Source organism: Corythoichthys intestinalis, chromosome 2 (genome assembly GCF_030265065.1).
Source record: "Corythoichthys intestinalis isolate RoL2023-P3 chromosome 2, ASM3026506v1, whole genome shotgun sequence".
NCBI lineage: Eukaryota > Metazoa > Chordata > Actinopteri > Syngnathiformes > Syngnathidae > Corythoichthys > Corythoichthys intestinalis.
The window spans coordinates 7714963-7728924 of NC_080396.1; the positions used below are offsets into that span (position 1 = coordinate 7714963).

The 13962-nt window shown below is 39.6% G+C and overlaps 1 protein-coding gene across 4 annotated transcripts in view; it reads right to left on the minus strand.

Moving 5' to 3' along the window:
- Positions 1-13962, minus strand: part of zranb3 (zinc finger, RAN-binding domain containing 3) — a 311366-nt gene that overhangs the window by 85333 nt on the left and 212071 nt on the right. For all 4 annotated transcript variants that reach the window (XM_057819173.1, XM_057819181.1, XM_057819189.1 and 1 more), the window contains one exon: positions 2829-2971. In XM_057819173.1, coding sequence (XP_057675156.1) covers positions 2829-2971 — 143 coding nt within the window. The remainder of the gene's footprint in view (positions 1-2828; positions 2972-13962) is intronic.

The following is a 13962-nucleotide window of genomic DNA, read 5'->3' on the forward strand; positions in this document are numbered from 1 at the left end:
TGCATTTTTAATTTTCATATTCCATTTAGCACAAGACTGTTATTTGTCATGACCATGCCATTTATTTAGCAATTGAGGAAAAAAATACTTGGATAAAAAGAATATCCTGTAAAAATATTAGAGAGACAGAAACAAAGACATTTTGCGGCTCTCTTCGTCGCACTTTCCTCATTCTGAATAATTCCCCCTCAACGGACTGACTGGTCCTTCTCAAGCCATTTATTTAGCTATTGGGGAAAATTACTTGGATAAAAAGAATATCCAGTAAAAATATTGGAGTACAGAGACTAAAACAATGACATTTTGCGGCTCTCTTCGTCGTGTTTTCCTCGTTCTGAATAATTCCTCCTCAATAGGCTGAATAGTAAAACTGATGAGCCCATTCTCCCGCTGACGTCATCCACCTGTTGGGGACGCTGGAGCCCTATAATAGTAGGCGTGGCTAACCGGCAGATCAAAAGATTAATTTCTCGTCATCTGCGCTGTGCTAAATTGTTGTATATAGTCGAATCGTCTCAAAATATGATTCTAATTCACATAATAATGCTATTTAAGACTTTTTTTTCTCCTGTCGTATGCTCTTTAATTTTAGGTAAAACAGCGCTTTTTATTTATTTATTTATTTTTGCCATGCGCTCCCATTTCACTGGGCATGGAGTTGACCAGAGCTTCACAGGTTGCCACTGGAATGCTCTTCCATGACGATGTTGCGGAGCTGCCGGGTATTTGGGACATTGCGCACCTCCACCTTCCGCTTGAGGATCCCCCAAAGATGTTCTATTGGGTTCAAGTCTGGAGACTTGCTTGGCCAGTCCATCACCTTTACCCTCAGTCTCTTCAGTAAAGAGGTGGTCATCTTGGAGATGTGTTAGGGGTCATTTTCATGCTGGAACACTGGCCTGCGACCCAGTTTCTGGAGGAAAGGGATCATGCTCTGCTGCAGTATTTCACAGTAAATGTTGGAGTTCATGTTTCCCTCAATGGAATGTAACTCTCCAACACCTGCAGCTCTCATGCAGCCCCAGACCATGACATTCCCTCCACCATGCTTGACTGTAGGCATGACACACTTATCTTTGTACTCCTCACCTGGTCGCCGCCACACATGCTTGAGACCATCGGAACCAAACAAATTAATCTTCGTCTCATCAGACCATCGGAAATGGTTCCAGTAATCCATGTGCTTTGTTGACATGTCTTAAGCAAACTGTTCACGCGCTTTCTTGTGTACCGTCTTCAGAAGAAGCTTCCTCCTGGGGTGACAGCCATGCACACCAACTTGATGTAGAGTGTGGCGTATGGTCTGATCACTAACAGGCTGACCCCCCACCTCTTCAATCTCTGCAGCAATGCTGACAGCACTCCTGTGCCGATTTTTCAAAGAAGGCATTTGGATGTGACGCTCAGCACGTGCACTCAGCTTCTTTGGACGACCAACCCGAGGCCTGTTCTGAGTGGACCCTGCTCTTTTAAAACGCTGGATGATCTTAGCCACTGTGCTGCAGCTGAGTTTCAGGGTGTTGGCAATCTTCTTGTAGCCTTGGCCATCTTCATGTAGCGCAACAATACGTCTTTTAAGATCCTCAGAGAGTTCTTTGCCATGTGGTGCCATGCTGGAACTTTCAGTCACCAGTATGAAAGAGTGTGAGAGCTACACTACAGATTTGAACACACCTGCTCCCTATGCACACCTGGACCTAGTAACACTATTAAGTCACATGATATTTTGGAGGGAAAATGACAAGCAGTGCTCAACTTGGACATTTAGTGATGTAGTTTCTAAGGGGTGTACTCACTTTTGTTGCCAGAGGTTTAGATATTAATGGCTACATTTTGAGTTATTTTGAGGGGAAAATAAATTAACTCTATTATATAAGCTGCACACGGACTACTTTTCATTTTGTCAAAGTGTCATTTTGTCAGTGTCATCCCATGAAAACATTTAAATATCTGCAGAAATGCGAGGGGTGTACTCACTTTTGTGATACAGTGTAGCAGGAACAAAATGTACATGTTTTCTAATTTGGGCTGTTGTACTTTTTACACCATTGTGCAGTTACTGGCACATTGTTATCATCACAAGCATGCCTCTAACACCGTCCTTAACTATTTAGTTGTAAATAACATGCACACTTTAGCAAAAGAAGTTTCTATTGAAGGCGGTCTAAATCTGGTTGAATTAAAAAGTGGGAGAAACTAATGAGAATCATAGTAACACCTCTGGAAAAACTATATTCGGACACTGTACGATACACTGTACATGCACAATAAGAAAATGTCGCACATTGTCAACATATGATGGAAACTCTGGCACATTTTTGTCTTCTCAGACGAAAACTGGCATTTGTCTTGTTATGTTTTAGTCTCCAAGATACGTTTTTAGCTCATTATCGTCTCGTCATAGTCAAGCAAATATTGTTCGTCGACGAACATTTATTTAGAGAAATAAAAAGTTAAATAAAATCAAGTGAGGATTCCACCCTCCTAATTCTAAACTACAGTTAAGCCTTTAATTTACTTGCCCCAGGAAGTGATTACTTTTGCTCTTTAAAAATAAAAAAATTAAGACCTGGCATTCATATGCGTGGTCATCAAATTTTGGGTCATGTAGGCCATCCTACCACAATACCAAAATGTTAATATTTTGTCCTAATCTAAGGTTAGAAAACGGTATTTATGAGTTCTACTGATGGCTATTTATCATTAAAGTGGAGTGCTTCATAAAAAAGCCTTTGAAACCCTAACCTGGCTAACATGAAAAATCTTTTATTCAAAGTTGTCAAAGCGCAACTTAATAATGAAGATCATATTTTCAGATGGAGTCTGACCTCTTGGTGCTGCTGCGAGGTGTCTGAGCGGTGGCAAGCATCTGCAAGCCAAGGGTGGGGCTGTGGTAGAGGAGATGGCTACGTCGCAGCAGTTTCTGCTTCATGGCTGCCAATCCGCTCCATTCCTGAACAAAGCGCTGAACCTGCGGGGCAGACGGTGACACTTTGCAATTACTTAACTCTTTTGGTTGATATATACGTCTATATAGCCTTGAATATCTCAGATCGCGTCAAGCTTTTTAAATACCTATTCAAAAACAATCCGTAAAAAAGCATGGAGAAATGGAGATGACTTTCCAGACCACCAAATGAAAACAATCATACTTGAAATAGGGCTTCAGAATAGGTCAGGCTTTCAAAGAAAAAGGGGAAAATAAAGCTGGCCAAAGAAAAAAAAAATGAATGGGTAATACGAATGCATTAGATGGATATTTACAGTATTGCCTGCCAATACTATCCTAAACTTTAAACACTTTACAGGTATGAAACTTCTTTGTGCTGTCTATGATTTGCCAGATTTCAAGTGCAAGTACAGTAAAAATCCATACAGTGGTACCTCTACATATGAATTAAATTTTTTACAGGACCTGGTTTGTGAGTCGAAATGGTCGTATGTTGAGCAAGATTTCCCCATTAAAAATTCAAAACAATTCGATTGATTAATTTCTGTCATGTTTCCTCGGCGGGCAGGCGGTGTGGATCCAAATGCAGGGAAAGCATGGAAGCGAAACAGACAGACGGTGCAAAAATGTTTTAATCGAAGCTAACAAAGTACAAACAAAAGACTGCAGAATCTAAAAACTCTACCACAAACAAAAGACTGGTATCAAACAACGTATTAAGGAACTCAAACACGGCAGGACGAGGGCACAGGAACACGTGAGGCTCAATGAAGACATGGAAAATAGACTGAACAAAAACAGGGAGGTTTTATACACAGACAAGGGGTAACAAGACAATGAGGCACAGGTGGGTGACACGAGAGGAAGCAGATACTAGTCCTTCTCAAAAAATTAGCATATTGTGATAAAGTTCATTATTTTAGTAATGTACTGATTAACATTACACTTTCATATATTTTAGATTCATTACACACAACTGAAGTAGTTCAAGCTTTTATTGTTTTATTGATTTTGGCAAAAGAAGTCAAGAAAAGCCAAAAATCCCTATCTCAAAAAATAAGCATATTTCATCCGACCGATACAAAAAAGTGTTTTTAATACAAAAAAAGTCAACCTTCAATTAATTATATCAGCTATGCACTCCATACTTGGCCGGGAATCCGTTTGCAGAAATGACTGCTTCAATGCGGCGTGGCATGGAGGCAATCAGCCTGTGGCACTGCTGAGGTGTTATGGAAGCCCAGGATGCTTCGATAGCGGCCTTAAGCTCATCCACAGTGTTGGGTCTGGTGTCTCTCAACTTCCTCTTCACAATATCCCACAGATTCTCTATGGGGTTCAGGTCAGGAGAGTTGGCAGGCCAATTGAGCACAGTTATGCCATGGTCAGTAAACCATTCACAGGTGGTTTTGGCACTGTGAGCAGGTGCCAGGTCGTGCTGAAAAATGAAATCTTCATCTCCATAAAGCTTTTCAGCAGATGGAAGCATGAAGTGCTCCAAAATCTCCTGATAGCTAGCTGCATTGACCCTACCCTTGGTAAAACACGTTAGACCAACACCAACAGCTGACCAGGCACCCCAGACCATCACTGACTGTGGGTACTTGACACTAGACTTCAGGCATTTTGGCATTTCCTTCTCTCCAGTCTTCCTCCTAACTCTGGCACCTTGATTTCCGAATGACATGCAAAATTTGCTTTCATCTGAAAAAAGTACTTTGGACCACTGAGCAACAGTCCAGTGCTGCTTCTCTGGAGCCCAGGTCAGGCGCTTCTGTCGGTGTAGCATTGACAATCGTGAATGTTTTCTATTACGTTTCCGCCTCGGAAATATATGTCTCTAAGTATTTTATGTTTACAATAACATAATTATGTGCAATATATGTTTACTTCTGTGATGAAGGGTCATATGTACAGAACTTCATAAGTTGTTGTGTTATAGAGTCCAGCCAATTCTTTAGTAGCTCAAGCTAGTGTGCTACGCTATACATATAACAGTTATGTATGTAAGTGTATTGCGCAGTTTGTTGTATATTGAGTATTGAATATGTGTATTTTTCTGTTGTACTTTCACAATATTAAGATGAGTGTCTTCCCATAAAAGCAAGAAAAGACCAAGTCTTGTGGTTTATGGAAGTGCATTCATTCTTAGCTGGCTGTCGGGCAGTGCAGAAGTGAAACGCACTGTTTTGTTCATGTCATTATGAAAAATCTGGTGAGAGCAAAGGCAAATCGATGTTGAATCCACCACTAGTTTTTTTTTTTTTTTTTAACATCTGGGTGTTCAAAAACTTAGGTTATAAATTTTAAAAAATGATACATTTATTATCGGTTATCGATATCGGCTTTGAGGAGCAGGAAGTTATCGATATCGATTTCAAAAAATGGATATGGTGCACCCCTAATATAAACTAATATATTCTTAAAGTATACATTTTTGACCCTAGCTAGTTTTTTTTCTTTTTTTTGATCCTGCCTCTTATAAGAATCTGAATCAAGAAGCGTTCGGAACCGGAATTGAAACATGGAATCGGAATCGTTCAATTTCAAACGATGGTGCCCAACCCTAATGGTTATAGAAGCATTAAATCAGGGGTGTCCAAACTTTTTGCAGAGGGGGCCTGATTTGGTGTGGTAAAAATGTGGGAGGCCGACCTTGGCTGACGTCCTTTACGTAGAACAATATATTTAAGCAAATTTTAGCAAGCTATTCCGTGTGTCACATTTGCTTTATTATTTTTTTAAATTAATAAGAGTGTGTGCGTGAATGGTTGTATGTCTCCTTGTGCCCTGCAATTGGCTGGCAACCAGTTCAGGGAATCCCCTGCCTACTGCCCCGAGTTAGCTGGGATAGGCTCCAGCACCTCCGCGACCCTCGTGAGGAAAAGCGGCATGGAAAATGAATGAATGAATGAATTTCAACAATCCCGCAACTAGCCTTTGTGGCGTTCTCTTTCGACTCTCGGGCTCTTGTGAAATACTACTGCTGTAAAATGAAACTACCTTCAAGTTGCCTCAATGTCTCGCTATGTATCTTCCCTGTAATCTTGTCGAAAATGTTAGCGTGTCTTGTTTGGTAATATCGCCTCACATTGAACTCTTTAAAAACAGCGACTGTCTCTTTGCAAATGAGGCAGACACAGTTGTTGCATATTTTAGTGAAGAAATAGTCCAATTTCCACCTAGCGTCGGCCGTCAACTTTCTTTTTTTTGTTGATTGTCGCCATTTTTGAAAATTGGGAGTACAGTGTCACACGGGGTAATGTTGCTTGGAGTGCTGCTGCCTTTTAGTGGGTAAATGAGGAGCAGCATTTAGTGTGTAAGCTACTTCATATGCTGGTAGCAGTACTGCTGACCAATTTATTAAGTCTGTGTGCGGGCCAGACGTTCTTGATTTTATGACAGAGGCTGGGGGCCGGATGAGATTTGACCAAGGGCCGCATTTGGCCCCCTGGCCGGACTTTGGACATGTCTGCATTAAATCATTCGCTGCCACCCTCTCATTTCAAATGGAATGGAAGTCTAATAGAGATAACTCATTTCAATTTACAGCAGGATCAACATAAATGGCAGTGAAAGAGAATATTTACCGTTTCCCCCTAATTGTTTGTTTTTCATTAAAATGCTTGAATTTCCCCTAATGCAATCGCTACTCTTACATGAGTCAAATTTTTGGCTGGGGCAGCCAATGAGTTAAAGAGGCTGTGGGTGAGTGTGGGTGTGCCACGGCGCGTTAGCAGCCAAATGAACAGCATGCTCAGTATTGATCTTACAGGGGGGAATTGGAGCAAAAAAGGAGTATAAATGATGGGTGCAGCTCACGCTTTGGCTTTACAAATGAACGTAAACAAGGTGACAGGTGGGGATTGTGTATGTGGCGCTGCTGTTGCTGAGGCAGGCGCTGGATTGACTAGATGCTGTTCGGTGCGCGCGGGGTCGTTTGAGGCGATGATCCGTCTTGCTGTAATGATCCTCATAAAACTGCATTCTCTCGCTTGCCTGTCTCCTGACACTGGCTCAACCTCCCTCAGTTTTTTTTTTCCATCTTCAACCTTTTTCCCTCTAGGCCCTGCAGGGGTGGAAACCGCTGTCCGTACTGAGCCATCATGTTGTTCTATTTGCTCGTGATTGCCAACGGTGCTGGTGCTAGTTACCAGTTAGATTGGATAGCCCCGCACTTAAGGTCCCATGCTGTCAAAATCGAATTATTCCCACTGTTATATGCATAACATACAGTCATGGAAAAAGTGATTAGAGTATCCTTGTGTTTTGTTCCTTTAAAAAAATGCCTGGTACAACTAAAGGTACAATTGTTTGGAGAAATTTAATGATGGCTGCAAAAATACTAGTAATATTTTAATGCAAGAGCTAATATCTATTTAAATTAGGGTTGTCAAGCGATTAAAATTTTTAATCAAGTTAATTAAAACTTCAAAATTAATTAATCGTAATTAATCGCAATTCAAAGCATCTATAAAATATGCTATATTTTTCTGTAAATTATTGTTGGAATGGAAAGATAAGACACAAGACGGATAAAAACATTCAACATACGGTACATACAGTAAGTACTGTATTTGTTGATTATAAAGTTGCACCGATACCAGTATCGGCAGGGGGCGCCGATCCGGCCCGAGTGGTATCGTTATCGACGAGTACCAACATTTAGGGCGCCGATACCATATACTGGCATCACTTGAACGCAACTGTACTGTCCTCCCCGAGAGATCTAAATTCCCAAATCCCGACATCCGTATAATTTTGTCTCTAATTTACCAAAAGAAATAACACCTTTGTTTTAAGTAATAAATGTGTTCACACCAACGCAAACCTGCGATGATACGCTGCTCATACAGACATGGCATTCACAAACGGTTAGCATGCGTTTACTAGCGCCTACTGTTAACACAACGTTGGGATTAGAAAGGTTAAGACTAGAGCTGGGAATCTTTGGGCACCTAACGATTCAATTACGATTACGATTCAGAGGCTCCGATTCGATTCTAAAACGATTATTGATGCGCCCCCCTCCTTTTTTTTTTTTTTTTAAATGTTTTGTACATTAGTTCCAAAATTGTTCAAAAATACTCTCAGGCTAAACCAAACTACTATTTCAGTATCAAGTTAACATATAGCAGTAAACAAAAATACAAAAATAACAGTAAATAAAAAACTCCAGTCCCCATTCTGTATCAGCAGCTTTAAACTACATTCAATTAATTTAATGTTGTGGATCAACCGTTAAAGTTGTTAAAATTGCTCCCGTTAATCCATAATTTCCCTTTTGTCTACTTTCGACATGTGAAAGTTTTAAAACTATTTTAAAGATAGATTCAAGTCAATATTTTACCGATTTAGGAGTATTTTAGATAAAAAGTTAATTAGGTTTGCTTGGAAGGTTCGCTACAACAGCCTTGCAGGGAAGTGTACTGCTTTAAGATGGCGGCCGTTTACTACATGTGCTGCTAACGCTACCGCTACCGTAGTGCATCTAGTCCTATATAAATGATATCTACCGTAACATTATGTGGATGACGTACTTTGTAGCAGCTTTTCAGCAGCAGTCAGGTATATTGTTGTGTTTTTTTATCTCGTGGGATGAGTTGAGCTAGAGCCGTGAGTTGAGCATTGGCATTATCCGAGGGGCCCGGTAATGAGAAGCATGATGTTTAGCTACTCTCGCTCCGTTGCTCATTGACCGCGCGGCGCGGTGAGTGTGTTGTACTTCCGCTTTACTTGGCATATTTCAATAATCGGAATTTGGATGTTTGTGAATCGTTCTCGAATCTTCCACGGCCGAATCGCGAATAATCTAAGAATCGGAAATTTTGCACACCTCTAGTTAAGACCGTGGGATACTATGCAAACTCACAGTTTCATGATGAACAATGAGTGGCAAATTAAGAGTGCCTTACTTCAAACTCGTCCTGTTTATGAAAGTCGATTGTCATATGTTGGTGTTGTGCAGTAATTAGTAGAAGTGACTGTCTTTCTTTCTTATTTCCCAGAAAACATTCAGGCGCACTCTAGATATCATCAAATAGCACTCTAGATATCATCAAATAGCAACCTAGATGTACTACGTTAGATCCCATACCATTAGCTGCGTGAGCCCAGAGTGACGCGTAGTCCATTTACTACAATGATTAATTAAAAACCGCCATGACTGAATGGAAGTTAAGCTGGCCAAATCAATCCATGCCAGTGACGATAATGCTGCAAATACTGTTGATGTATGATGGCATTGTTATTTTTGCTTGTTAGCAAATAAAAAAGAAAAACAAAACAAAAAAAAAGTTGTATTTTCTGTTTCAGAGTATTAAATGTATTGAATTGTATCGAAAATCGTACCGAACCGTGACTTAACTGTATTGTTGCATCTCCAGAGTGGTATCAGAATGGTATCGGTATCGGCCAATACTGCACTGTATTGGTATCGGTATTGGGCCCAAAAAAAATGGTATTGGTGCAATACTAGTTTATTATAAGAATAAATCAACAAGATGGTATTAACATTATTAACATTCTCTTCAAGTGATCCATGGATAGAAAGACTTGTAGTTCTTAAAAGATAAATGTTAGTACAAGTTATAGAAATTCTATATTGAAACCCCTCTTAATGTTTTCGTTTTATTAAAATTTGTAAACATTTTCAATCAAAATATAAACTAGTAGCTCGCCATTGTTGATGTCAATAATTAGACCATGCTCACTCATGGAACTAATCCATAAAATCAGTTGGACCCAAGCGCCAGCAGAGGGCGCCAAACACCAAAAAACAAGTAACAAGCAGGCATTACACTGCACTGTCATTTTAATCTGTTTGAGCGGGGCATGTGTGTTCATTGCATCAAATATTTTAACGTGATTAATTAAAAAAAAAAAAAAATTACCGCCCGTTAACGTGATAATTTTGACAGCCCTAATTTCAATCAAGCTTAATTCATCATAAATTGGGTGGTTGGGGGGGGGGGTGGTCCCATTAACTACGGGATCATTAATTTTTCATTTCAAAACTGCTGGCCAAAAGTATTGGCACCCCTGCGATTCTGTCAGATTATGCTTAATTTCTCCCAGAAAATGATTGCAATTACAAATGCTTTGGTAGCAATATCTTCATTTATTTTGCTTGCAATGAAAAAACACAAAAGACAATGAAAAAAAATGAAATCATTATCATTTTACACAAAACTCGAAAAATGGAGCGGACAAAAGTATTGGCACCCTCAGCCTAATACTTGGCAGAACAATCTAAAAATAACAAAATAACTGAGAACAACCGATTCTGGTATCCATCAGTGAGTTTCTTACAATGCTCTTCTGGAATTTTAGACCATTCTTCTTTGGCCAACTGCTCCAGGTCTCTGAGATTTGATGGGTGCCTTCTCCAAACTGCCATTTTCAGATCTCTCCTCAGGTGTTCAGGTCTGGACTCATTGCTGGCCACTTAAGAAGTCTCTAGTGCTTTCTCTCAAACCATTTTCTAGTACTTTTTGAAGTATGTTTTGGGTCATTGTCCTGCTGGAAGACCCATAACCTTTGAGGGAGACCCAGCTTTCTCACACTGGGCCCAACATTATGCTGCAAAATTTGTTAGTAGTCTTCAGGCTTCATAATGCCATGCACACGGTCAAGCAGTCCAGTACCACAGGTAGCAAAGCAACCCCAAAACATCAGGGAACCGCCGCCATATTTGACTGTGGGGACTGTGGTCTTTTCTTTGAAGGCCTCTCTTTTTCCCTGTAAGCTCTATGTTGATGCCTTTTCCCAAAAAGCTCTACTTTTTTCTCATCTGACCAGAGAAAATTCACTTTCAGAAAGATGCCGGCGTATAGTACGGGTTGACACTGTTGTACCATCGGACTGCAGGACAGCTTGAACTTGTTTGGATGTTAGTCGAGGTTTTTTATCCACCATCCACACAATCTTTCGTTGAAATCTCTCGTCAATTTTTCTTTTCCGTCCATATCTAGGGAGGTCATGGGCTTTACACTTATAGATGACTCTGTGCACGGTAGACACAGGAACATTCAGGTCTTTGGAGATGGACTTGTAGCCTTGAGATTGCCCATGCTTCCTCACAATATTGTTTCCTGAGTCCTCAGACAGTTCTTTGATCTTCTTTCTCTTCTCAATGCCCAATGTGGTACACACAAGGACACAGGGCAGAGGTTGAGTCAACTTTAATCCATTTGAACTGACTACAAGTGTGATTTAGCTATTGCCATCACCTGTTATGTGCCACAGGTAAGTAACAGGTGTTGTTAATTACACGAATTAGAGAAGCATCACATGATTTTTCAAAGGGTGCTAATACTTTTGTGCGGCCCATTTTTTGTTTTATGTAAAATGATTTTTTTTTTTCCCATTCTCTTTTGTGTTTTTTCTTTGCAAGCAAAATAAATAAAGATATTATCACCAAAGCATTTGTAAATGCAATCATTTTCTGGGAGAAATTGAGCATAATATGACAGACTTGCAGGGGGGCCAATACTTTTGGCCAGCAGTGTACAAAATATGAGATGACCAGAGATTGCCATTGCCACCCCTTAATACTGTAGTCCAGGGGTGTCCAAACTTTTTGCAAAGGGGGCCAGATTTGGTGTGGTAAAAATGTTGGGGGCCGACCTTGGCTGACGTCCTTTACGTAGAACAATATATTTAAGCAAATTTTAGCAAGCCGTTCTGTGTGTCACATTTGCTTTATTATAGGGCTGCAGCTATCGAATATTTTAGTAGTCGATTAATCGATGGACCAGTTTGTTCGAATAATCGAGTAAACGGTTAAGGAACATGAAAAATTAAAACACCTGAGATGAGCCTCAAACGATACAATTTTTAAAAAAAAATGAGGATCTGTGTACAACAAAAGAACAATTGGGTAACTTGGATAGAAAAAGTCTGCTAGCTTAGATGCTATAAAATGCTAGTTTTTTTTTTTTTTTTAACAATGCTCTTAACAAGTGGTTCAGACATATATTCCCACAAAAAACGGCTAAATATACCTACAAACTAAATTAAGAATGCATTAAAAAAAACATTCGCTCAAACAAAAACTTAGCTTATGTTGGTCTTAACAGGGAGCAGTTGGATTCAGCCATGTGAAAAGAGGCAGGCCTTAGGGCATTGTATCCACCCTCATCAGTAAAATTAAATGCAAACACTTTTAAAATCAACCATTACAATGCCACTTCACTTAAACGAATACTCAAAGCAACAAAATTTAGTTCGAATATTTTTTTCTAATCGAATACTTGAGTTAATCGTTGCAGCACTACTTTTTTTTTTTTTTTTTTTTTTTAATTAATAATTTCAACAATTTTGCAACTAGCCTTTGTGGCGTTCTCTTTCGACTCTCGGGCTCTTGCGAAATACTGCTGCTGTGAAATTAAACTCGCTTCAAGTTGCTTCAATTTCTCGCTACGTAACTACCCTGTAATCTTGTCGTACATGTAGGCGTGTCTTGTTTGGTAATATCGCCTCATATTGAACTCTTTAAAACAGCGACTGTCTCTTTGCAAATGAGGCAGACACAGTCGTTGCGTATTTTCGTGACGAAATAGTCCAGTTTCCACCTATCCTTGAAGCGCCAGCCGTTGCAGTTAACTTTTTTTTTGTTGATTGTCGCCATTTTAGAAAATTGGGAGTAAAGGGTCACATGAGGTAATGTTGCTTAGAGTGCTGCTCCCTTTTAGTGGGTAAATGAGGAGCAGCATTTAGTGTGTAAGCTACTTCATATGCTTGTAGCAGTACTGCTGACCAATTTATTAAGTCTGTGTGCGGGCCAGACGTTATTGATTTTATGACAGCGGCTGGGGGCCGGATGAAATCTGACCACGGGCCGCATTTGGCCCCCGGGCCAGACTTTGGACATGTTTGCTGTAGTCTGTACTGCACAGAGGTGGATAGTAATGCGTGACATTTACTTCACTACATTTACCTGAGTAACCTTTTGTGGAAAATGTACTTCTAACCCTTTATTGGCAAATGTGTCACATTTGCTACACTTAAAATTTACAATTTTGAAACTACGTCAGAATTTTGACATTTCTTTTTGAAAAAAAATGATGGATACAAGTCAACACATGCATCTGCAGGTATTAGATATGAGAGCGCTTATTACACATATTCATTTTGACTTTTCTTTTTACAAATTTGAAAAAAAAGGTTTTATTAGGACCTTATTTTTCAAATTTTGGGATTCTCTGCTAATTGCTTCATGTTGCAGGTATTTAAGGGGTAGGAGTAGTTTTAGGAAGCCATATTTTATACTTTTACTTGAGTAGATTCGTGAAGAAGAAACGCTACTCTCACGCCATTACTTTAGGCAACACTAGTAGTTCCATTTTTCTCTTTACTCTACATACAGTATGAGAGTTTGCTCTTTTTTTCTGGCCAGAGACGCAAACAATGGGGCTCCCAGTTCACCAATTAGACTTCGCAACAATAATCACATAGCTCCATTATACAGTCCCGAACAAAAGTCTTGTCGCTTATCCATTTTGTAGAAACAATTGCTAATAACCTGACTTTTAATTATTCAATTGGTTTCAGAAATGGCTCATATGAAAGCTAAGACCCTCCCAAATGATGTTGCATGTACAAAAATATAGTTGTTTCACTGAAAAAAAAAAAAGAGTTATCATTTAATGAATACATAAAGGTCAAATTTTGGCAAGACAAAAGTTTTGTCGCCTACAGAAAGTAGTGTGAAAATTGAACAAAAAATGAACTTCAAATACAAAAATATGTTACTTAACACAAGCGAATTAAGTAGTGGTGCTGTGAGATCAAAATTTAATATTTTGTATGACTTCCATGGGTTTCGGCAAGGCTTCATACAATTTATTGATGAAGTCATAAAGAACTTCATAGAAAGCAGTCTTGCATGCCTTCCAGAGTTCATCAACATTCTTGGGTTTTGTCTTCCATGCTTCCTCTTTCATTCTGTTCATGTCTGGTGACTGGGCTGGCCAGTCCTGGAGGATCATGATCTTCTTTGCCTTGAGGAA